General features: G+C 40.3%; 1 protein-coding gene across 1 annotated transcript; it reads right to left on the minus strand.

Annotated features, from left to right (window-relative positions):
* Positions 1 to 1,109: 1,109 nt before the first annotated feature.
* idh1 (isocitrate dehydrogenase (NADP(+)) 1) lies at positions 1,110 to 24,671 on the minus strand. The gene is made up of 9 exons (XM_034221772.1): positions 24,510 to 24,671; positions 22,917 to 23,046; positions 14,433 to 14,724; positions 10,856 to 10,958; positions 7,928 to 8,105; positions 7,309 to 7,460; positions 5,716 to 5,856; positions 4,147 to 4,309; positions 1,110 to 1,895 (listed from the first exon to the last, which is right to left on the minus strand). Exons 2-9 carry the CDS (start codon positions 23,036 to 23,038, stop codon positions 1,802 to 1,804), a joined length of 1,245 nt encoding a protein of 414 aa, XP_034077663.1. The 5' UTR covers positions 23,039 to 23,046; positions 24,510 to 24,671; the 3' UTR covers positions 1,110 to 1,801.
* Positions 24,672 to 26,098: the final 1,427 nt, after the last annotated feature.

The following is a 26,098-nucleotide window of genomic DNA, read 5'->3' on the forward strand; positions in this document are numbered from 1 at the left end:
TTGCTTTATTATTATTACTATATGTGTGTGTATTTATCTTTCCCTTCTATTTGATGTATCTCATTGTAATGACGCCACACCTCAGGCCATTATGATTATAATGTATTATTCTTATTCATTTTCTCTCTGTGCTTTTATTTAAGTAGTTGATATGTAAACTGAGATATACATAGATATCTTAAAGTGAGATTATTGTCACCCATGGAGAGATGTATGTTATATGTGCAGTAACTAGTATGTTGTTGTTGACAATACAGAGAGTATTATAAAAAAAGAAATAATCTATATTCAAATCTAAAAATAAACATGTTTTTTTCCAACTGATCTAATTTTCTTATCTTAGGTTTTACCAGTCTTTTGAGTTCCTGAGCTGATCACGTGATACAATTTACCTTTATTGGATACTACTAATTAAGAATACACATTTACTTCATTCATGTTAACATTAAGTTCATTTATTTGCAATACTGTCCACCACAAAGTAACATGTAAACATTGTATTCATGTTTGTATTTTAGCCCCCTATAACTTGCACAATTGAATGCCGTAGATTTTCATTTAGCTGTTACTTGCATTTTTTGGTTTTCTATGTTTTGTATACATATTAAATGAGCATTGTTGGCTAATATATACTATTTTAATTACCCACCACTGCTTCTCTGTAATAGTTGTGCACATTGTTATCACTGAAATGAACCGTTTGAATATCCATCCCTCCATCTAAATACCTTTTTATTTTAAATACTGGCATTTTTCAGTCAGAAATATTGCTGTTTGACATCAGGTCTCGTCCATTCATGAAAATACTTATTGAACAATATGAATGATAGCAAGTTCCTGTGCTGGTGTTCTGGATATTGGTGCTGTGATAACTCTTGTTTACATCTAAAACGTATGGTAATATAAGTTAATTCATTTCTAGGCAGTACATTTAAAGACATTCCAGCTTCTTTTCTGTTCTTTAAAACAGTCACCTTGAGATCTGAGATTTTTCACCAGATAAAGACAAGACGATTAATTTGAGACAGTAAATTAACGAGCAGATACATTGTTAGTTGCTCCCCTTAATGACATCAGCACACACCCAGAGAAAAAGAATAACACGTGCATTATTTCTTCAAAAACTCATTTATTAAGAGTTATATTCTGACTTTAACATGATGATTTATTTGGCAGGTTATTGACATACGCACACACACAGGAAGGACAAATAAATACACCTCCAACAACTGACTGGTGAAGTTTAATAGCAGTATAAAATCTAAAAGCAATGCGTCTGTTAGCAGGCTGTGTGAGAAGAGTTGTTGTTGTATGTTGTGCTGCAGAACAGTTAAACGTCATGGTGTGCACGTCCATTTTCATGAGAGGAAAGTGTTGCTCGATGTACCGTTAAAACACAGCATGACAAATGAGAATGAATCGATGAATTTGACACTAAACGAAGCAGTCAGGGTGGAGAGGCTCCCTCACACACATTCTGTCACCAACAAATATTGACAACACACTCACAGGGGGAACTAGTGCATTCTGGGTAAAGACACTGGGTATTCACCCGGTGTCAGTCCTAATGTTTACTGTCTACTAGTTATGCGTTAACAGGGATGAAGGACTAGAGTGAACTCCTCTTCCTTCTGGACCAGAAACCTTCATCCATTAGACCCAAGGTTCCCGTCTTAAGTCTGTAGATCTCTCAGGGCAAACTCCTTCGTCTTCAGTGTTAACTCCTGTGTTTGAATGTGTGTGTGTGTGTGGGGGGGGGCGTGTGTGTGTGGGGGGGGGGGGGGGCGTGTGTGTAGGGAGATCACAGTTTGGGGGGGTTAGCCAGCTTGATCTTCAGGTTCTCTGCCAGCTTGTCCAGGAACTCAAAGGTGTTCAAGTAGTCGGCACGAGTCACACTGCAGAGAGAGAACAAGGAGAAAGGGTTGAGTGAACTTCAACGATACTTTGGGAGTGTGAATGAGACGGTACGTTTGTATACACAGCTGTATTAAAGAGGATTTATTCTAACAAGGAGACATTTAGTAGGACATACTCGTGTTGGGACTAAGGAACAAGTTTACAAACTCAATATGTACTGAAGCTTTCCAGTAATAAGTATTGACTGAGTTTATCGGTGACATGACTACAGGAAGTGTCATTTAATATACTTTTAGTTTTATTTAAAGTGGACCTATCATGCTATATTTGAATAATATATTGTAGGGCCATACCTATACAAAACATGTCTGTGAACTTTTAGTTTCAAAATACCAAACAGATCATGCATTTTAACCATTCGCTCTATTTGCTCTATTCCAGCCCTGTCTTCACAAGGGCTGATTCTGTGGCAAATGAGCTGCAGCTGACCACGCCCCCCGGCAAAGGAGGGGGGCGTGGCACGAGTGTCATGTTACCATGATGTTACCATGGTGTTACCATGCTGTTACCATGCCACGGCAACCTCCCATTCCCCTGATAGGTGGAGAGTTGCCCATATAGGCGGAGCTCCTTGTATCTGACGTCAGAGATATTTCAAATCTGTATCAGATCCATTGCAGCCCCGTTTTTACAGATTTGGGTATGGAGGAAAAGAGAGAGGGTTGAGTTCCCTGACACACCGGGGACACATATTCAAGTATACAAGACGTACAAAAGTGCATTTTGCATGATAGGTCCCCTTTAAGTGTAGCTTCTTGAGATACTCAACTTATGTTAGCCTCATTCAAACAGTGCATATCTTCAAGTGTTGCACTGGAGAACACTAAACATGTTTTCTCTTATGTTGACAGGCCATACATGTATCTACTACATTTAGGATTTCCTCTGCTAATGCAAGAAGACATTCATATGCAGTTATAAAATACCAACCTAATATTTAGCAGAAATAAGAAAACATACTATTTATTACAACAAAAATCCTATTTGACGGCCTGATGTTGTATGAAACAAACGGCTAGACTTGAGATGGTGGTACAACATGAGGTGACATTAAAGAATCTATGATGGCGTGTACAGGGGGAGCACTGCAGCGGGAAGAGCAGAAACACTTGTGTGTTAAGGAGAGACGAACTTTGACACATTTAGTAGGACAAACTGTACTGGGGATAAGGAGCAAGTTTACACAACTCAATATGTGCTAAAGCTTTCCACTAATAAGTATTGACTGACTTTATACATTGACTATTTAAGAAAGTGTCATTTATTTTACTTGTAGATACTAAACTTGTTAACCAAAGTCAAACAAGCTAGTGTTGTGCAAGTGAATACTGAAGATGCCATAATACAAAAATGCCATATCTACTGAATTATGGAATTTCTCTGCAAATGTCAAAAGACATGTTGACCTCAAATACAAACTTAATCTGTGAAAAGGAGCTTTTGAATGTCTTTCTCACACAACAAAGGCCATATTTAACTGCCTGATATTGTATGATCTGTGCAGCTTGACTTGTAATGAAGGTACAATGGTGGGTGAAACTCCAACCCCTAGTAAATGTTTGTCTACCCTCCCTCCCAAATGTAAAGCGTCTTTGGGTTCAAGAAAAGCGCTATAGCAATATAATTTATTATTATTAAATCCATTCTTATATACAGAGGAGGCGTGTGGCGCAGTGGGTTGTGCGTTGGTGTTGGGATCAGGGGGGCACAGGTTCAAACCCCACTGCAGTCAGCATGTCGTTGTGTCCCTGAGACCCTTCACCCCAAACTGCTCCTGTGGGGATTGTCCACAGTATTGAGTATGTAAGTCGCTTTGGATAAAAGCGTCTAACAAGTAGCATGTGATGTAATGTAGAAACGTTGTGTTGGATAAAGGACACAGCTGTGTATGCAAAATGTAACCGCACACTCCCAAGTGTATTTGATAATAATAATTATAATGACTATTGTCATAATTATCAGTTTACATAAAAATAGGATGAGAAATTAACTGTCTTGTTATCTGAACATGGACTTGTAGGAATTAATTTGTTTTACTTGATTATTTTATTTTCACCCTGGAAATGGGTGTCACATATGTATGTGTATGTATATATATATAGCATTGTGTTTTCTGTGTGAGTATTTCATTGTGGAATTACCTCCCGTTTCTACACATTTTGATTGTTTTTTTAGATATATAAACTGTTGAAATAGTATAATAGATAATACAAAATAAAAAAAACTAACTTTGCGAGTCCCTTGACGCAGATGGCCAGATCTTTGGTCATGAACCCGGCCTCGATGGTCTCCACGCAGACGGACTCCAGCGCCTCGGAGAAAACTCTCAGCTCTGAGTTTTTGTCCAGCTTCGCCCGGTGCAAAAGGCCCTGCGTCCACGCAAAGATGGAGGCTGGATAAAACACAAGATTAACACCTGAGCTTTTGAAAGGACATCCATAACATTCATCTGTCTGCAACTACACATTATTTATCTAATATATCACATTCCAATTACTTGTATATAGACTCTCCTTGCACTATTTCTATTCTATTTTATTTGTATTACTTACACTATTGTATCTCTGTGTGATTGTGTTGCTCTGTTGGAGGAGCCTGTGACCTCAGACTTTCATTGACATTTCTACACTTTTTAGTTTTTGTTTGTTTTGTTTTGAATTATGATGTGTTCAATGCCTATGTGAAGCACTTTGAATTGCCTCTGTATCTTAAAATGTGCTGTACAAATAAACGAACCTTGTCTTCTCACTTTGCTGTAACTCCATCATATACAATGTTGTTGCCTTGTTTTTAATCTGTAAAGCCCACTGAGGCAAACATGTTTTGTGATATTGGGCTATACAAATAAAGTTTGATTTGATTTCTATTTTACTTGCACTATTTCAACTATTGTATCTGTTTTATTGTGTTGCTCTGTTGGAGGAGCCTGTGACCTCAGATTTTCATTGATATATCTAAACCGTAGCTGTTAGAGCCAGTATTTAGTTTATAAGAAAGGCCACCTAATTGTGACGTCTGTAGTCAACACACTATAAAAGACTACAATTCCCTCCTCTAGATCAGTGTTTCTCAAACTTTTTCATACCAAGGACCACCAATATAAAAACACTCGCGGACCACCTAACTCCACAAATATCCAAAAACACAGTTTTTCTAGAACAGATTACAAATCACCTGAAAACGGTACAAACAAGTGGCAACATGTGTGATGAAGGTGTTGCGCTGGGCTATATCATGCAATCGAAAGTGAAACGTAAGCTCGCTCCATTGCGGAGATATTCCTGCGAGAGTGCGGAAAACTCAAATGTATTTATTTATTTCAAATGTGAAATGTTACCAATATACTCACGGACCACTAGGGGGCGCTCACCACACTTTGAGAAGCACTGCTCTAAAGGGACAGTGATGGGCAGCAACCTGTCAGAAAGACGCTGTTGATTACCCTTTAAGTTATGAAGTTATATAAGCCTTATCAAGAAAGAAAGAAGTTGTTTGTTATGTTATTTGAGTTTTGCCGATTTGTTTTGAATGTTGTAAAGGCCTCTTTTCTTTGTTGCATGTGTAAAAGTGTGTTATTTTATCTTGAGCAAACACATCGCACCTAAAAACCATCGGAGGCCACGCAACTCTTCAACTGTAAGTAATTTAAAGGAAATAAAACGAGTTAAAAATGTGTGTTTAAGGCGTCTAGTGGCTTGATAGAAAAACAAGGAAGGAAGCCACGACAGTAACCATGACAATAAAAGCCTTGAATCTTGATCTTTGGGTTTGTGTGTAGGTGGTAGCTGAAGTGTGTACCGATGGGGTTGGTGGAGGTCTCCTTCCCCTGCTGGTGCTGTCTGTAGTGACGGGTGACGGTGCCGTGCGCCGCCTCAGACTCCACGGTGCGTCCGTCAGGACAGATCAGAACGCTGGTCATCATCCCCAGGGAGCCGTAGCCTGGAACAGAGACACAGAAGCATGTTACCAACAGAACATGTTTTAAACTAAGACGGCAGAAATCAGCATTTCTATTTTATTGTTACCACATGCCGTCTATGGAGGAGTCAGATTGTTATTCATGTTATTAGACATAGTTGTTATACATAGTCAATAACATAACTCCTGATAGGGATACGTTGTTTCTAGAGAAACACCTGTATTTTATTGCTTTAATTAATTTTATTTTTTGTTTGTTTTTAATTATTATGTGTTAAACCCTATGTGAAGCACTTTGAATTGCCTCTGTGTCTTAAAATGTGCTGTACAAATAAACTAACATTGAACCTTGAAACTTGTTGCAATTGGCTTTTAAAGGTGGGGTAGGTACATTTCAGAAACCGGCTCGAGATATACTTTTTGTTATATTCCATGGGATGCTCTTAACATCCGATAGCAATGAATATCTGAAGTGCTTTGACAATAAATCCATAAAAAAATGTCATCTGTGGAAGCCGTAGTGCTGTAGTACCAATCCGTTTAGCCGGATTGCCACCCTGTGCACGCACAAATGTATCTCGTGCTGTCATTGGGCGTGCATTGCAGCAGTACTTCAATGACTCGCCAGCAACAGGCGGCCACTTTCACCAGTCTGCTGACGTCATGTCGCGTTCATGTGTGATGGAGGAGGTGCTCTGTAAGGAAGTCTGAAGGAAGGGGCGGATTCTTTTCGGTGTACTTTCAAATGTTAGTGCACTCGAGCCGGTTTCTGAAACTTACCGACCCCACCTTTAACTTGTTCTGATTAAAAAACAAAAATGGTGCAATTGTATGTCCATAAGAAATCCTTCATCGCAATATCGACTTTCTTCTAAACGACAATAAGTTACAAGACCTTCTTTAAGTGTCACTGATCTAAAAATACTGCTGCAGGAACATAGACATACTTCTCTGGCATGTTTTGCTTTTGCTGAAGAAAAAAGAGCTGCAATATTTCTGTTGTTTTAACTATTTTGAAAGAGAAACTGCTTGAATTCAAATAATAATAATAATGCATTACATTTTTTATTAGAGCGCTTTTACAGGTGCTCAAAGCGCTTTACAATTACACATACATGACATGTAAGAGTCATTACTGCGGACATTACCCACAGGAGCAAATGCGGGTGAAGTGTCTTGCCCAAGGACACAACGGCCTGACGCAGTGGCGGCCGAGGCGGGATTCGAACTGGAGTTCACCAACGCCCCTTGATCTGAACGCTCTAACCACTGCGCCAAAACCACCCCGTGAATTCAGAAGGCTTTGTATCATTCACTGTGGGAGGGTGGATTAGCATGTAGCATCATCTGGTGCACGCTCACTAACTGGGGATGCAGGTGTTGCAATATGCTCGTTTGAAATCTTCCCTCCTGGCGTTTAAGAACTTTAACACAGACTATATGATCTTCAATCCTCAGCATGCTTCCACTCACCCTGAGCCACAGAGTCGGACTGCACGTCTCCGTCGTAGTTCTTGCAGGCCCAGATGAAGCCTCCGTCTGACTTCATGGCCTGAGCCACCATGTCGTCGATCAGGCGGTGCTCGTACCAGATGCCTTTCTCCACAAACTGAGCGTGGTACTCCCTGAACACAGGAGGAAAGAGAGTCTGAGTCTAGATAGATACAACTAGACAGTATAACTTCCCTTAACCTGACAACAGGAAGTTACTGATCGATGGATGTGATCTCCCCAGCGCACTTTTTCTCGTTAGTACATTTGCGGTTTAGTTTGTGTACTTCCTGTCGCTGTTACAGGTTTTGGGTAAACTGGAGAATATGTGTTTCTTAAAGAGCCGAGAAATAATCATATTTCACAAAGAAATGTTAATTTTTCTGAGAAACTCTTGATAAGATATGTGGTTCTCATTAGTTAGTTAGTTAGTTAGTTAGGTAGGTAGGTAGGTAGGTAGGTAGGTAGGTAGGTAGGTAGGTAGGTAGGTAGGTAGGTAGGTAGGTAGGTAGGTAGGTAGGTAGGTAGGTAGTTGCTCTTTGTGAGAAGTACTGGTTTAAAAGTGTGTGTATGTGAGAGGCACTATGCATGAGCTCCTTACTTCTCGTAGATCTCCTGGAAGATGTCCTTGAAGCGCCCGTCGTACTTCTTCAGGATGGTGTTCTTGGTGCTGAGGTACACCGCCCAGCCTTTCAACAGAGCCATCTGGAAGGAGCTGTGGGCGAAGTCCCGGATGGATTTATCCGTGTTGTACATCCCCATCGCTACACCCCCTGTGCCTGAACAAACACACACACACACACACGCACACTCAGTTTAGTACATTCACATGCAATAATATCACGGTCAGATGGATACACTTCTCAGTATTTATTATCGTTATGGAAGACTTGTTATTGTGTTAGAGAGGGGTCTGGAAGCAGGATCATATATCGACAGAGATGGCAAAAGCACACACAACCTTTACTCAAGTAGAAGTACAGATACTCGTGTTTATAAATACTCTGGTAAAAGTAGAAGTACTGACTAAACTTCTTTACTCAAGTCAAAGTAAAGAAGTATGGGCTTTGAAAAGTACCCATAACTAGCAGCTGTTTTAAAGAGTACCTGACCTCCCTTTATATTAATAGAACAATAATGTCATTGTTAGCTAATGAATGTTTCCATGCTGAACAACGGCAACATGACAACGTTTCCATTGGTCCCTCTTCTTTAAGCCCCTGTCACACTGTCCCGAAATTGACACCCGATGGACACACGATAAAGGAAATGTTCAAATTCGGCTGTGATCGTAACAACATCGCGCCATTCGTGAGAGCATCTTAAGCCATCGTATGACCGCCGGTGGAGTTTCTCAGGCTCCGGCAGCAACTTCGTGAACGGCAACTTCGTAAGGCACTCGTGAGGGCATCTTGTCAAATCGTGTCATCTTCGTGTTATCATCGGTGCCATCGGGCATTCGCCCTCACTCTGATCGGGGCGAATGCCCGATGGCACCGATGATAACAAGACATGCCCTCACGATGGCCTTACGAAGGGCAAAATGTACACACGAATTCAACACGAAAATGAACCTTCTCAAGGTCCTTCGGCTATTTTTTGACATGCCAAAGATTTTGCCACCGCTCACGAAGTTGCTGCCGGAGCCTGAGAAACTCCACCGGCGGTCATACTGTACGATGGCTTAGATGCCCTCACGAATGGCCCGATGTTGCTACGATCACAGCGGAATTTGAACATTTCCTTTATCGTGTGTCCATCGGGTTTTTTATTGCACAACAAAATCATGTAAATATATTATGTAAATAACCCAATTTGTGTTCTGTGAAACTGAAAAGGATATAATATATTATTTTGAAGGCGAGTTGACAGGAAGTTGTTGTTGTTATGGAAACAACAACATGACGGAGAAAACGTAATATCTTCTACATATAAAGACGGATAAAGTAAAGAACAAAGTCTGAAGATATCAGTACAGTATCATAGTACTGTAACATAATTGTTTTTGGTGCTTTCATTGCAGTTGTATGTCTTAAATGTAATGTAAATGTTGCCTTCGTGTGGTTCGGGGCCATCTTCGTGCGAAATTCACAATTCCATATTCGTGTGTCCATCGGGTGTCAACTTCGGGACAGTGTGACAGGGGCTTTAGAGAAGACCAGGAAATGATGGATACACGGATCGTGTTCAAATCAATAGGCACGCAATGACTCTAAAGAATAATGATCACGCATCAAACACACATTCAGACTAAAGGAACCAGCTGTTTGGAAAATGAGAGAAGTAGAAAGTACAAGTATTTGTGTTCAACATGTGAGAAGTAGAAAGTACAGGTATTTGGGTTCAACATGTAAGAAGTAGAAAGTACAGGTATTTGAGTTCAACATGTAAGAAGTAGAAAGTACAGCTATTTGAGTTCAACATGTAAGAAGTAGAAAGTACAGGTATTTGTGTTCAACATGTAAGAAGTAGAAAGTACAGGTATTTGAGTTCAACATGTGAGAAGTAGAAAGTACAGGTATTTGTGTTCAACATGTAAGAAGTAGAAAGTACAGGTATTTGAGTTCAACATGTGAGAAGTAGAAAGTACAGGTATTTGTGTTCAACATGTAAGAAGTAGAAAGTACAGGTATTTGAGTTTAACATGTAAGAAGTAGAAAGTACAGGTATTTGAGTTCAACATGTAAGAAGTAGAAAGTACAGGTATTTGAGTTCAACATGTAAGAAGTAGAAAGTACAGGTATTTGTGTTCAACATGTAAGAAGTAGAAAGTACAGGTATTTGAGTTCAACATGTGAGAAGTAGAAAGTACAGGTATTTGTGTTCAACATGTGAGAAGTAGAAAGTACAGGTATTTGAGTTCAACATGTGAGAAGTAGAAAGTACAGGTATTTGAGTTCAACATGTAAGAAGTAGAAAGTACAGGTATTTGAGTTCAACATGTAAGAAGTAGAAAGTACAGGTATTTGAGTTCAACATGTAAGAAGTAGAAAGTACAGGTATTTGAGTTCAACATGTAAGAAGTAGAAAGTACAGGTATTTGAGTTCAACATGTGAGAAGTAGAAAGTACAGGTATTTGAGTTCAACATGTAAGAAGTAGAAAGTACAGGTATTTGGGTTCAACATGTAAGAAGTAGAAAGTACAGGTATTTGAGTTCAACATGTGAGAAGTAGAAAGTACAGGTATTTGTGTTCAACATGTAAGAAGTAGAAAGTACAGGTATTTGAGTTCAACATGAGAGAAGTAGAAAGTACAGGTATTTGAGTTCAACATGTGAGAAGTAGAAAGTACAGGTATTTGTGTTCAACATGTAAGAAGTAGAAAGTACAGGTATTTGTGTTCAACATGTAAGAAGTAGAAAGTTCAGGTATTTGTGTTCAAAATGTAAGAAGTCAAAGTAAAAAGTCGTCAGAAAAATAAGAAGTGGAGTAAAGTACTGACACCAGAAACATGTAGTTAAGTACAGTAACAAAGTATTTGTACTCCACTACTTCCCACCTCTGTATATCAACTAGTTGTGTTCTTACCCTCAAACTCATGGATGACGTATTTCACTGGCTCTCCATCTTTGGGGGTGTAGGTCATCTCCACTTTCCCCGGACCGGGCACCACGAAGTCTGTGGCTTTGTACTGTGGGGGGGGGGGGGGGGATGAGGGTTAGAAAACAAAAACAGATAAAGGTCCACTGATAGCTGCGCAGTAAAGTGGGGTCAATCAGATGTGCTTTTGTTATAATATTTGATTGATTTTTACTTCAGCATTAATTTCATGCAGTTTGACATCAATTAACTTTCCATCTTTGTCTTTAGACGTTAACTTAGACGTTTCTTAGGAGGCAGAAGACTCAAAGGAAAGAGTTTCAGAATACCATCAGACTCATACAGGACTCCATCTCTTTGTAAAATTGTCTCTGCAGCCTTATCACATACATTATTTGTTAACATAGTTTTTATTTATTTTTTAATCACGTCCTAGATTGGGGTTTCAGTTTTTAGCTATCTCATTGTGATGCATTTAATAGCAGCCCCTGAAAAGAACCAACATATGTTGCCCCTCTCTAGTGTTGGTCAATATGGGCACACTCGTATATGATACTCACTACTTCTGTGTCATATTACATTAAAAAAAGTTTTTTAAGCTAAATTAAGAAATGTAGGTGAAATCAGTTTTACCATACATCACTTTGAATGATGTTCTCATTTGATTTGCCTCATTGGAGACCGTTTTAATGGAAGGGTTAGGGAACAGGTTTGTTACTGGTGTTCAAGGTTAACAAATGAACACCAGCAGGATTTCAGTCAGCGGGATATTAAACAATATTGAGATAACACAGAAATCACACGAGAATAACGACCACGAAGGACGACCGCTTCCTAGTCTTTGGTACTATTAGAGGGTATACAATGTTTCTCAGGGTGTCTAACACATCCAGAAACTGCTTCGGTCCCCATTCAAGTCCCGGATTCAATACAAAACACTCATCCTCACGTACAAGTCCCTTCATACCCTCGCCCCCCCAGTACTTATCGGACCTCCTCCATCCCTACACCCCCTCTCGGAGTCTGCGGTCCTCAGACACGGGCCCTGCTCTCCATCCCCCGCTCTCACCTCCGAACTGTTGGTGACAGGGCGTTCAGTGCTGCGGCCCCCACCCTCTGGAATGCACTTCCTGCCGAGATCCGTAATGCTGCCTCCCTGGACATCTTCAAATCATCACTAAAAACACACCTGTTCACCCTGGCCTTCGGGCCCTTTTCTGGTCCCCCGGCTTCCTTTAGTTATTTCTTTGGTTTGCCCGTTGATTGTCTGTTTGTTTTGTTTGTCCACCATGTACAGCGACCTTGGGTCTCTTGAAAGGCGCTATATAAATATCATTTATTATTATTATTCAAGTGTGGTTTAATCTTCGAGGTCCACTCTTTTTTTCCAGCAGCTAACTTTGCTGGTATTTGTGGGGTCTGGAAGTGTCTTGTTTATGAGTTTCAGAGACAGCTTTTGAAAGATATGAATTAATTCATTCCTATAAATGATTGTTGGCTCAAAGTTACAAAATAAGAGCCATAACCTGCAGCAGTGGAGTCAGCTGAGGCTTTGACGTGCACACCTCTGACATCCAGAGGATATTATATTATAACTAACACCCATTTGACACTTCCCCTGCATGACTCTCTCCTGAGTGTAGAGCTGTTGACTTTGGCACAGCGCCACGAGCAACCGTATGATATAATGCCCCGGCCACACGAGGACGAAAACGGTCGTTTGCGTTACTGTTTAGTGTCATATAGACCGTTCGGCCACACGAGGACGACCGAATACGGCACTAAACGACTGCGTAAACGATAACGGGTCCCAAGGGTGGATAGAACAGCATATGCAACGCTCTGGCGGGTCCAACGGCTCCGTGTGTACGCCCTATACGATCATTTTCTGATAATGATGAGGCAATAGCCCCGCCTCTCCCCACCTCTGCTGCTCACCCCCGCGTCAAAGTAAACTGCACACTGAATTCAGATTATTTATCTTTTCTCTCGATATGGACATAAACGCGAGTGAAGTCTAATCTGACAGGACGGAGACACGCAGCTCCTCCCGCTGTGATGCGGCGGCGGAGTAAAACACACATTTCAAGTCCGATCATCACCCTTAGCTATTTTAATTACCTCTCAAACTACCTAAACTAGATATAAATATGTTTATTTTTACTGTCGGCCGGGTCACTCATTACTGAATCAGCTGCTGCATGAGACAGACACTGGCGCTGTCCGAAGAGAGGGAGGAAAAAGAGAGGCTCCGTGTATTTTATTATTATAATATATAGATTCGTTATTCATTTGTTTTAAAGCTCAATAAATAACAAAGAAGACCTTTGACCGGCACTTTTATGATTTTGTCGGAAGATTTAAACTTTAATACACGTTGACTGGCGAGAAACTCTGCCCGGTTCCCTCGGCCCCCACCGCGGAGAATAAACAGAAGGGCAACCATGACAACCATGCTTCTTCTGCTTTTGTGGAGGAAGTTACAGCGCCACGTACAGGCTCCTGCATGTACTGCAGCTTCTCCAGCGGTTGGAGCTAAACGGAGCGATCTCGTGTGGACAGACACTATCCGGATGACTATTGCGTGTGGACGGAAGCTTTTTTGCGATTGCGTTTGCGTTAATCCTATGCGTTGAGCCGTTTTCGTCCTCGTGTGGCCGGGGCATAAATCTGTGATTGCTGCAACTTGTCGGGGCTGTAGAGGTAGAACATTATGGTCCAAAGGCTGATGCAATATAATTATTGACTAAGTCTCTCCTGACAACCAGACAATGTCTCACATTAACTCATACGTGAGCTGACAGCCCGGCAGCAGTCGGCTTGTCACAGAGCTTTTTGTTTGAAATCATGCTTCAGTCACAGTGCTGGTTCTGTGAGATAATCAGGTGTCTCTGCACTCAGATAAAGACTCCCACATGATGCTACACAGCTACAGTCGCTCCTTTCAAAATCCAAAGATTGAAAGGCTTTTTTTGTCATACGCATAATCGCTCAAGTGTAGGCAATGAAAGAGGCTTCTCACACAGCGCCACATGCGATATAATCAGACATGAAAAGAAGAGGACAGAAAGAGGAGTGGAAGGAAGGCAATTGTGTTGAGTGTAAGCTCTAATCCTGCTGATATTTGAGGATCATTTCAACCTCATGTGAGGCTAGACATGAATGTGTATAGCTGACACTTTGAAGTGTAATATTAGGACGTTTGATCTCCACCTGATCTCCAGAAGTCGTAGGGATGAATAAAATATGAATCTATTGACAGCTATATGTTTGTGGGCTGAGATCTATCTTTGCAGCGCCCAACTCCTGAGTAATCCAAAAATAGGCAAAGATGTGGTTCATGGCTAGCAGTGACCGTACCCACCTGTCACTCTAACCCTTAATTATACATAACTTTAAGCCTTAATAACAAAAGTTATACCGAACCCATTTTTTCTTATATGGCAATAAACATGTTTATTTCTGTGATGACAAATGACGTAATGACGTATGGGATGTTTCTTCTAGATTTTGGAATATCGCAGACAAGAACCTTTTAGATTTTCCTAAAGCATTCCAACAGTACCTGGTCTCCGTGTGCGTGCCTGCCGATGACGATGGGCTTGGTCCAGCCGGGCACCAGGCGGGGGATGTTCTTGCAGAGGATGGGCTCCCTGAACACGGTTCCTCCCAGGATGTTCCGGATGGTGCCGTTTGGAGAGCGCCACATCTGCTTCAGCTTGAACTCCTCCACGCGGTTCTCATCTGGCGTGATGGTGGCACATTTGATGCCCACGCTGTAACGCTGGACCGCCTCCGCCGCATCCACCGTGATCCGGTCGTCTGTCGCATCGCGGCTCTCCATACCCAGGTCATAGCTGCACAGAAAAAGACAAAGATGAGGGAGTTTAGTTCATATTGCAGTAAAGAAAACATCCATTCAGTAAACACAGAGCAGAGTCCAGATCAAATGCACGCTGAAGGCTCTGTGAGCAGCTTTTCTCTCACTGAGCCTGCTGTTCAATGTTTGTTGTGTCTTGATATGTGTCTGTTGATGTGACACACGGAGCTGCTGTGATGCAAGGAGCATTTCAGACTTGATCTGACCATTCAAGTATTATCGTATCGTTTGTCCTGGAAATGTGTTCAAATATCCGACACCTCTGTAAGAAAAACCATACTTTTTTCAAGACTTTATTTTGAGGCATAAAAACATTTTGCTCGTGCTAAACTTCAGGAACAATCAGTGAACATTTGCTTTAATCAAAAATAATGTGGAAAGTAGCCTGGATATATTTGATAAAAGTTGTATCAATGTTTTTATATTTTGCAACTGTACATTTGTATTTCAACATGTATATTTTCTACTTTTTAAAAAAAATGCTATTTTATTTCTATTGAGATGTTTTGGATTGTTTATTTCTAGTCTTTCTAATTTGTATTGTACAATGCCAAGTCTTATGCTGCTGCAACGCAAACATTTCCCACATTGGGATCAATGCAGTACTTCTTATCGTATCTTATCTTAACCGTGTCATGACCCAAAGAACCAGATCGCGGATACAAGCGGCCGAGATGGGTTTTCTCCGCAGGGTGGCTGGCGTCTCCCTTAGGGATAAGGTGAGAAGTTCGGTCATCAGGGAGGGACTCGGAGTTGAGCCGCTCCTCCTTCGCGTCGAAAGGAGCCAGTTGAGGTGGTTCGGGCACCTAGTTAGGATGCCACCTGGGCGCCTCCCTAGGGAGGTGTTCCAGGCACGTCCAGCTGGGAAGAGACCAAGGGGTAGACCTAGGACCAGGTGGAGGGATTATATCTCTTCGCTGGCCTGGGAGCGCCTTGGGATCCCCCAGTCAGAGCAGGTTGATGAGGGGAAAGGAACGTTTGGGGCTCTCTGCTGGAACTGCTACCCCGAGACCCGACCACCGATAAGCGGGAGAAGATGGATGGATGGATGGATGGATGGATGGATGGATGGATGGATGGATGGATGGATGGATGGATGGATGGATGGATAGATGGATGGATCTTAAGAAAACAATACTTTTTTCAAGACTTGTTTTGAGGCATAAAAACATTTTTTAAATATTTTGTCTTAAAAAACAAGGTGCTAAACTTCAGGATCGATCAGTGAAAATGCATCTAAAAGTATGTGGAAAGTAGCCTATTTTTGATCTGGATATATTTGATAAAAGAGCAAATAAACAGCCCTAAGAATAAACCAAATATGTAATGGGAGCTCCGATTAATTTACACCTTTTGATCCTTAAATGCTTCATGTTTTACTGTGCGTTTAAGTTTGTGATTACACAGAGATGTAAGAAGAAGAAATGGACCAGACATAGAGACCACTTATAATCTGAACAGCAGAGGCATGAGACACCGTTAAACAGAAACACTCTGTTCAGAGAAGGACAGAGATTATTAGCGCCTTGTTTGCTCAAAGCACAACAAAGCAGTAAAAGAGAACGTTCTGTTTGCTTCTGTTTGAATTAGCCAGCAGCTACTCTGTGGATGATACAGTGTGATCGCTGTGATGTAAAAACTGTGCCAGAGGACATGAGCGACATTCATGAATACTGAAAGAGAGTGCTTCTGCTTAGAGGAACGACTCAAACTGCTGCCAGGGTTTTATCCTCTTATCTGGGCTAATTATATTTCTTGGAAGCCCTGACACAGTGTACATTAAGAACAGATATTAACCTTGTACCTCACTCCCTGAGAGGGCAAGAGTACACACATCCTTTACTCAAGTAGAAGTACAGATACTCGTGTTTAGAAATACTCTGGTGAAAGTAGAAGTACTGACTTCTTTCCTCAAGTCAAAGTAAAGAGGCTTTGAAATGTACTTCAGTAAAAAGTACCCATAACTAGCAGCTGCTTTAAAGAGTACCTGACCTCCCTTTATATTAATAGAACAATAATGTCATTGTTAGCTAATGAATGTTTCCATGCTGAACAACGGCAACATGACAACGTTTCCATTGGTCCCTCTTCTTTAGAGAAGACCAGGAAATGATGGATACACGGATCGTGTTCAAATCAATAGGCACGCAATGACTCTAAAGAATAATGATCACGCATCAAACACACATTCAGACTAAAGGAACCAGCTGTTTGGAAAATGAGAGAAGTAGAAAGTACAAGTATTTGAGTTCAACATGTAAGAAGTAGAAAGTACAGGTATTTGAGTTCAACATGTAAGAAGTAGAAAGTACAGGTATTTGAGTTCAACATGTAAGAAGTAGAAAGTACAGGTATTTGTGTTCAACATGTAAGAAGTAGAAAGTACAGGTATTTGAGTTCAACATGTAAGAAGTAGAAAGTACAGGTATTTGAGTTCAACATGTAAGAAGTAGAAAGTACAGGTATTTGGGTTCAACATGTGAGAAGTAGAAAGTACAGGTATTTGGGTTCAACATGTGAGAAGTAGAAAGTACAGGTATTTGGGTTCAACATGTGAGAAGTAGAAAGTACAGGTATTTGAGTTCAACATGTAAGAAGTAGAAAGTACAGGTATTTGGGTTCAACATGTGAGAAGTAGAAAGTACAGGTGTTTGTGTTCAACATGTAAGAAGTAGAAAGTACAGGTATTTGGGTTCAACATGTAAGAAGTAGAAAGTACAGGTGTTTGTGTTCAACATGTAAGAAGTAGAAAGTACAGGTATTTGGGTTCAACATGTAAGAAGTAGAAAGTACAAGTATTTGAGTTCAACATGTAAGAAGTAGAAAGTACAGGTATTTGAGTTCAACATGTAAGAAGTAGAAAGTACAGGTATTTGAGTTCAACATGTAAGAAGTAGAAAGTACAGGTATTTGAGTTCAACATGTAAGAAGTAGAAAGTACAGGTATTTGAGTTCAACATGTAAGAAGTAGAAAGTACAGGTATTTGAGTTCAACATGTAAGAAGTAGAAAGTACAGGTATTTGTGTTCAACATGTAAGAAGTAGAAAGTACAGGTATTTGAGTTCAACATGTAAGAAGTAGAAAGTACAGGTATTTGTGTTCAACATGTGAGAAGTAGAAAGTACAGGTATTTGAGTTCAACATGTAAGAAGTAGAAAGTACAGGTATTTGTGTTCAACATGTAAGAAGTAGAAAGTACAGGTATTTGAGTTCAACATGTAAGAAGTAGAAAGTACAGGTATTTGTGTTCAACATGTGAGAAGTAGAAAGTACAGGTATTTGAGTTCAACATGTAAGAAGTAGAAAGTACAGGTATTTGGGTTCAACATGTAAGAAGTAGAAAGTACAGGTATTTGAGTTCAACATGTAAGAAGTAGAAAGTACAGGTATTTGAGTTCAACATGTAAGAAGTAGAAAGTACAGGTATTTGGGTTCAACATGTAAGAAGTAGAAGTACAGGTATTTGAGTTCAACATGTAAGAAGTAGAAAGTACAGGTATTTGTGTTCAACATGTGAGAAGTAGAAGTACAGGTATTTGAGTTCAACATGTAAGAAGTAGAAAGTACAGGTATTTGAGTTCAACATGTGAGAAGTAGAAAGTACAGGTATTTGTGTTCAACATGTGAGAAGTAGAAAGTACAGGTATTTGTGTTCAACATGTGAGAAGTAGAAAGTACAGGTATTTGTGTTCAACATGTAAGAAGTAGAAAGTACAGGTATTTGAGTTCAACATGTAAGAAGTAGAAAGTACAGGTATTTGTGTTCAACATGTAAGAAGTAGAAAGTACAGGTATTTGTGTTCAACAAGTAAGAAGTAGAAAGTACAGATATTTGAGTTCAACATGTGAGAAGTAGAAAGTACAGGTATTTGTGTTCAACAAGTAAGAAGTAGAAAGTACAGGTATTTGTGTTCAACATGTAAGAAGTAGAAAGTACAGGTATTTGTGTTCAACATGTAAGAAGTAGAAAGTACAGGTATTGTGTTCAACATGTAAGAAGTAGAAAGTACAGGTATTTGTGTTCAACATGTGAGAAGTAGAAAGTACAGGTATTTGTGTTCAACATGTAAGAAGTAGAAAGTACAGGTATTTGTGTTCACATGTGAGAAGTAGAAAGTACAGGTATTTGTATTCAACATGTAAGAAGTAGAAAGTACAGGTATTTGTGTTCAACATGTGAGAAGTAGAAAGTACAGGTATTTGTGTTCAACATGTAAGAAGTAGAAAGTACAGGTATTTGAGTTCAACATGTGAGAAGTAGAAAGTACAGGTATTTGTATTCAACATGTAAGAAGTAGAAAGTACAGGTATTTGTGTTCAACATGTGAGAAGTAGAAAGTACAGGTATTTGTGTTCAACATGTAAGAAGTAGAAAGTACAGGTATTTGTGTTCAACATGTAATAAGTAGAAAGTACAGGTATTTGTGTTCAACATGTGAGAAGTAGAAAGTACAGGTATTTGGGTTCAACATGTAAGAAGTAGAAAGTACAGGTATTTGAGTTCAACATGTAAGAAGTCAAAGTAAATAGTCGTCAGAAAAATAAGTAGTGGAGTACTGATACCAGAAACATGTATAGTACAGTAATGAAGTTTTTGTACTCCACTACTTCCCACCTCACTCCCTGCATAGCACTGTTTTCACTCTGTCCTTCGTGTTATGCCTGTTACTCGCCTGAGTGAGGAGAAAATCTGCAAAACCAGCCAGCAACACAAAGGCAGAGGAAACAAGGAATACATTGTGCAAGAACGACTGGCTTTCTGCCCAGATTACTGCAAAGGTTGCTCCACTTTTTCACTTGGAACCTCACAAACTGTGAAAAAAGGATGTATACTTTATCTGAAACTAGGCTAAGCTCAATGTGCTTATCATTCCCTTCCTGTGTTAGCCTAAATGCTTTCTAGTGAACCTAATGGCATTGTTTGAAAGCAGCTGTGACCTTTTACCCACTTTCTTTTTTACCCTTCCCCCAAGAGCCAACCACAATAAGACGTTCAGAGAGTGATGACTAACTGGATACATACTTAGAGGAAAGTGAGAAATATAGACAAGAGATTTCAGGTTTAACAAGAACTTGACCGAGTTCATTATTGATTCTAACGTTGTGTCACTTCTTGCATTCCTCAGATACTCCAGAAATCCTCAACAAGTTCTCATCTGAAGGAACACTGTATGTTTACCCCGTTATATCTGCAAAAAGAGTTTCCCTAAGTTGTTTTAAATCACACTTATATTTGAAAAAGTCTCAATGCCATCAGTTGCTTTATTTTGGTCTAATGTATGATCTATGTTATTGATTTCATCACGTTATATTAGTTTGAATACACCAACAATATGAAGAATATCTGTTCCTGCAATAGGCGCGTTCACACCGGAGTACTTTTACCCGTACTTTCCCGTTTAGTTCCGTTCGTGCCTGGAATTTTGTGTTCACACCAAAAAAGAGAACTTAGTTCAGAGAACTTTTACCCCCATTGTTAGCGCGTGCTAGAGAGGTGGCACGACTTTCCTGGGGAGAAAAAAGTACCAATTTCGATTGGCTGGGCGAATTGCAAACCACGCCCCGTAAAACTCTGAAAAGTTTTGTGAAGCTGCCATTTTATTTGCTGGCATTAGCATTATTATCATTAGCCCCGCGCACCAACACAGAGAGACTAATTTATGGCAACACAACAAAAAACATGGGAGCGGTGGAGATGAGGAGGTGTCTGCGTTCTGGCGATTTATTCGGAAGGCTTCAGTAGAAGCTGCTGGGAGTCCCAGCAGCTTCTACTGAAGCCAGTCCCCAACTCCAGGGACTTCCGGCCGGGGACTTCCGGCCGGGGACTCCGGGTGGCAGTATACGCCGTGAAGTGGTTTGCGGCCTGCCAGTAAACCCAAAGCAGAAGAAGAAGAAGAAGAAGTGACGTCAGCGGCTTCATTTGCCTAATCCACCCCCAGGGAACTTATTCCTGTGTGAACGTGATCTGTACTTAGTTCATGAGAACTAAAGAGTTCTCATGAACTAAGTTCTCATGAACTTAGTTCATGAGAACTAAAGAGTTCTCATGATCTAAGTTCTCATGAACCTTTGTGGGAAAAGTGCTGCGGTGTGAAAGCGCCTATTAACGTTTGATGATGAAATACTACAATTTCTATCTGCAAAAGGAATCTAAAGTGCAAAGTGTTGGCTATCTGTCCACACTACACATTGTGAGGGATGGGACCATTAAGGTAGGGACACACCAAGCTGACACCAAAGAACTCACACAGACGGACCCGACTGTTGTGTCGCCTCACGTCTCTGCGTCTTGGCCATGTGTCGCACTGGAACACACCGCAAAGACTTCAGCCGACGGCCAAGAAGCACGTACGAACTGCGCATGCGTGAGTGGCAATACCTCTCGTTACCAGCAGGCGGCGGTAGTGTGTATTCGTCATTCAAAAGAGGCAACAACCGGAAGACAGACTGCGTGATAACCGAGAGAAGAAGAACAGACTGCGTGATGTAAACAAACAACAAATAGCGTTCCATTTTCACTCTACAGCGAGAAGCTCACGGGGCTTTCCCGAACCTGAGTCGAGAGCTGCAGGTAAATGAAATCTCAGGTTTGCCTTCTTAATAGTTTGTTTGGGTCCCTCACTTCCATTTCGCTTCTCATGCACTGATTCGCTAGCTGAACAGCCAATCGGAGTGATTTATTTGAACGACACCTTTTCGGCCAAACTGGTGTCGGCACGGCCGTAAAGACACGACGGTGCGGGACACACCAATCTGAGTGGGGCGACAGGACGCTCAACGTCGGCCTGACATCCATCGACGGCCAAAATCGGCTTGGTGTGTCCGGGGCTTTAGGGACTCAAACTTCACATACAAAGGTCATGTAAATAATATAACTGTACAAAGTCCATACAGGAGATAAGAGGAGCGGTGAGGTCAAATGTAGAAATGCTCCAGAAGCTGACTGTAAATGTTCACAATACATCTACTAAAAGTACTAAATGTTTTAGAGAGACAAAACAATTAGTATTAACCACTGAAACTCCTGAACTGCATGCGCTTTGATTCCACAAAATGATTATTCCACAATCAGGAGAAAGTGTGAGATAATTTCAAACTAAATGGTTTACGGTTGAGGTATCACAAGAGAGTTATACGTCTTAAAAATACTTGTAAAGAAATGTCTCCACTTTTTAGGGTTCTTGATGTCCTTCTGATTACATGATATCTTAATAATTATAAATAACTCATATTTAAATAGCACTTTTGCTTTAAAGAATGCAATACAATCATTACTATTATCAAACTGCTGTTAATTCTAATGCTGTAGGTGAGATAATAACTGTGCAATCACACACTGTACACAACTACTACTTTGTAAGTAAGATAACACTCTTTAAGGACACCCCATGGCTACACCCACACCACATTTTAGATTTAAAACACTTAACTTTAGCAAGATGTCTGCCTAGCATCCACACTAATCCAGCGTTTTTGAATTTTTTTTAAAACGCGTGTGTACAGAGATTACTTTGATTTAAAACATGAAGTGTGGATGTAGAAATACTCAGGCACTATCATGGAGGCCTCTGATTTCATAAGAAGCCTTGCAACTGTTCACGAGGTGCTTATCAGATACTCTCGCTCTTCACACTCTCTATTGGTTTGGGTCTGGGTGAACCAGTCGAACCAGAAATCACAGCCCTGCACAAACTGTTGGCTAATGTTCTTTAATTCAGTCTCACAAAGTCCTCACTGTTGATTTATTACAACACATTGTGTAAAGAAACGTCTATTGACTCAGGAACAGATATTACAAACAGGTTCAGGTGACAGGAAGTCCGGCACTAGTTTAAAGGAACATGAAAGCAATGAGAGGATAGGGTTGATCCACACACACATGTTATCATCATGAGACACAGGGTCTCACGATTCAATAAAGTCAGACTGAAGCATCCTTTGTGCTCCGGTCAGTCCTCTCAGTGAACACAGAGCTGAGTCCAGATCAGATGAAGGCTCTTTGAGCAGCTTTTCTCTCACTGATCGTGCTGCTATGTTCAATGTTTTTCATGTATTGTGTTTTGATATGTGTCTGCTGATGTTACACATGGAGCTGCTGTGATGCAAGTCACATTTCAGACTTCATCTGACCATTCAAGTGTTATCGTATCGCATCGTCTCGTTCTCACCTGTGCAGGTCCATCTCCAGGTAGGGGAAGATGAGTTTCTCCTTGATGAGCTCCCAGATGACTCGAGTCATCTCGTCTCCCTGCATCTCCACCACGGAGCCTGCCTTGATCTTCTGAGCCATGTTTCAGCCTGCGGGAGGACAACAAACAAACATTAAAGAGTATGAAGGAGACATCCACCTTCTGCCCTCTGGACGGGGGTTAGGGTCTCAGGTGTTCTCACAGGTAATTGCTGCCATTAACCATGAACTTTAGTCACCGTTTTATTGTCGCAATGCACTTTGGTCCTCCTACTACAACTTTTTTACTACTACTACTATTTGTAGTTGTTGCCGTAAAGCAGTTTGTTTCTTATGAAATGGGTTGAAAGTTGTTGTTTCACTAAACACAGTGCATTTCAACCACGGTTTCTAACTTTTGTTTAAATGCGGAAACAAAATGGCCCTTGAGGGACAATAAACCCTGGTTAGATTGAATAAAGCAAACTAGAAACTTAAAGTGAGCTTGTATAAGAACAGATTTAAGAAGTTGTGGCAGTGATATTTAAAAACATACAACCATTGGTTAAGATCTGATTGTTCAGTACATATAATATTGTATATTTGACTCTTGGTCCGACAAAATTAAATGTTTGATTGAAAGAGACTTGCATTGTTTAAGTATTGTCTGGTATTATATAGTACATTCTTAAAGCAATTAAAACCGCTTTAATTGAAACCCGTTGCTCAATTCTAGGCAAACAAAAATAATGTAACTGTGTGATAGAGACAGAAAGCTCCTCTACTAAACACTACAGTTACTCAATGAATGAATGCATTCAAACGTAAACTAGGAGTAGCCATGCAATGACTCAGCATTTTATTCCCCCCTGATTTACTCCATAATCCTCTTAAATCTGTCAAAGTGAGCCGAGCAACAAACCAGCAACATATGGTTAACAAAACCCAGCAAACTGAAATCAGGGTATACTTTATCCTATCTAATTAATTGAAATGAATACTTTAAATGTTGTGATAGTGTTGTAAATTAAGTGTATATAGCTTCCTTTGGGTTGTGAATGCATGGTCACTTGATTTTAGAGTGTTAATGACAGTTATGGTAGTTTCCCAGCTTGCAGATTTCTATTGGGGATTGGGAAATGACAGGACGTTCCCAAAAGTTACATAAGCAAACAGGAAGATGGTCGCCTGATGGGGAGGAGACAGCCTGCAGAGACAGCTATAGGCAGGCCAGACGAGCAGTGCAAACCATTAACACACAGAATAACGCCATTAAAATAGCGATAAGGGACGTCAAAAAGCACGAAAACAGGAGGAGTTTGTGAAGATTATGGGTTTTAAAGATCATATTAAGAGCGCATTTATCACACACTGGACTTAATTTCAATGCAGACCCCCATTCGGTGTGATATTTGGTTAAACTCTGTACATTTGAGCACGATAAATAGATTATTTTAGCTATTTATGCACGGTTTCTGCGCACTTTGGCTACCCAGACAATGAGATAACAGCGCATTACACTTCCTTGTGTCGCTGCACGCCACTACGTCGTTTTGCAGTATGAAAAATGTCATTACATGTTTCAAACGCCTACCTTGGTTTGTTTAAAGGTCCACGAAGAGGTGAGGAGGCGGAATGATGTCCGGACTGAGCGGAAAACAGCTCAGGATCAGGCTAACAGAGCAGCGGCAGGTACCCGGCTTCCTGGTCCCTCCCGAAACTCACCGACAAGATATTGACCAATCAGCGAAGAGGAAGACAGGCTAAGAGCCAATCAGATAAACCCACAAAGCGAGAGGAGCTGGATCCGTGTGGGCGGGGTCTAAAATGTAGCTCGCTGATTGGTCAGACGGAAACTGCGCTATCCTGCCACATAGACTGCAGATGTCAACATTAAAATACTACTAAATAATCTATAATGATTGTTATTTAACACCCTCCCAACACTCTTATGAGACATTTTATTTGATGGTGCACTTAATATAAATATTTATTTATTACTTTGATAATTGTTTAATTGTCTAGTCAAACACATCTCATTCATATATCGGCCTATTATACAGTTTGCTAAAAGAAAAAGGAATTTGACTCAGTTTTTTCATTCCACTAACTTTATAGCTTACATAGAAATAGACATACAACAACTAAAAAACAAGGACAAGAAGTCTGGATAAAAGTCACATGGGTTTAACCCCAAGAAAGGGAGAAAAAAAAGTATTTACTTCCCTTTCTATGGGGAACACAAAACACCATGGTTTTAATCTATTTTGTATATCAGTGTACAGATTATACAGTAGGCCTATCTGGTCTGGTGTCAATGAGTCATGAGTATCTAGTATGTATACTTGGTGAATGAAGGGGAAACCACACCTTAAAGACCTCTCTGATGCAAGATAAACCTGTAACGGGGCCCCTAAGGCAAAGGGTTGCCCCCCCCCCCCCGAGACTGTGGATATAGACAATATACATATATCTAAAACCGGGCACAGCTGCCAAGAAACTCATGTTGCCCAAATTTAGTCAGCAGCATAATATTATTTAATAGGGAAGTGAGTTGTAGCGGTGGAACATATTTTATACCCATTCTACTTCAACCATATTCAATGTAAAAACTGCTATATTTGAATATTTTTTTAAAATATTTTGTAATTGTATTATAGTGTTCTTAAAAGAGTTTTCTATTTGTCTTTTTAATTTTTGTTTTACTTTATGTAACAACACCAAGACAAATTCGTCGTATGTGTTAACCCTGTGTCTGATTCTGATTAAACTAAACTGCTAATCATGTGAATTCCATGCTGTTGATGCAAATAAGGATATAAGTTATAACAATACAAGGACAACATTTAGAATTATTGACGGTTTAGGCTGACTCTTTTTTGGCAGTTACAAAAAACGTAAAACCTCCACACTATTTCAGTTTTTCATTGACATACACTGTAGATTTAATGTAGCCTACTGAGGTAATTAATCAATTGAGAAATATGGTAATATTCTTCTATGCGATCTGACTTCCTAATGCACCCATTTTGTCAGTTGTTGAATTAACCAGATAAGAATATTGTTTTAATTCACAGTATATGAGGTACTTTTATAAATATGTTTGAATTAAAATGTTTTCACAGACGCTTAAGCCTTATTAAATTACAGCATGCCCAAGAACGTCAACAACCCCCTTCCCCA

The sequence above is a fragment of the Gymnodraco acuticeps genome, unplaced genomic scaffold (assembly GCF_902827175.1).
Source record: "Gymnodraco acuticeps unplaced genomic scaffold, fGymAcu1.1, whole genome shotgun sequence".
Taxonomy (NCBI): domain Eukaryota; kingdom Metazoa; phylum Chordata; class Actinopteri; order Perciformes; family Bathydraconidae; genus Gymnodraco; species Gymnodraco acuticeps.

Excerpts from the sequence above, each read along its gene's own strand:
- idh1 (XM_034221772.1), bottom strand. The coding sequence starts at position 23,038 with ATGGCTCAGAAGATCAAGGCAGGCTCCGTGGTGGAGATGCAGGGAGAC. Across the intron at positions 14,725-22,916 it reads CTGGAGATGGACCTGCACAG|CTATGACCTGGGTATGGAGA; the intron begins GTGAGAACGAGA and ends TTTTCTGTGCAG. Across the intron at positions 8,106-10,855 it reads CGTCATCCATGAGTTTGAGG|GCACAGGGGGTGTAGCGATG; the intron begins GTAAGAACACAA and ends GTGTTTGTTCAG.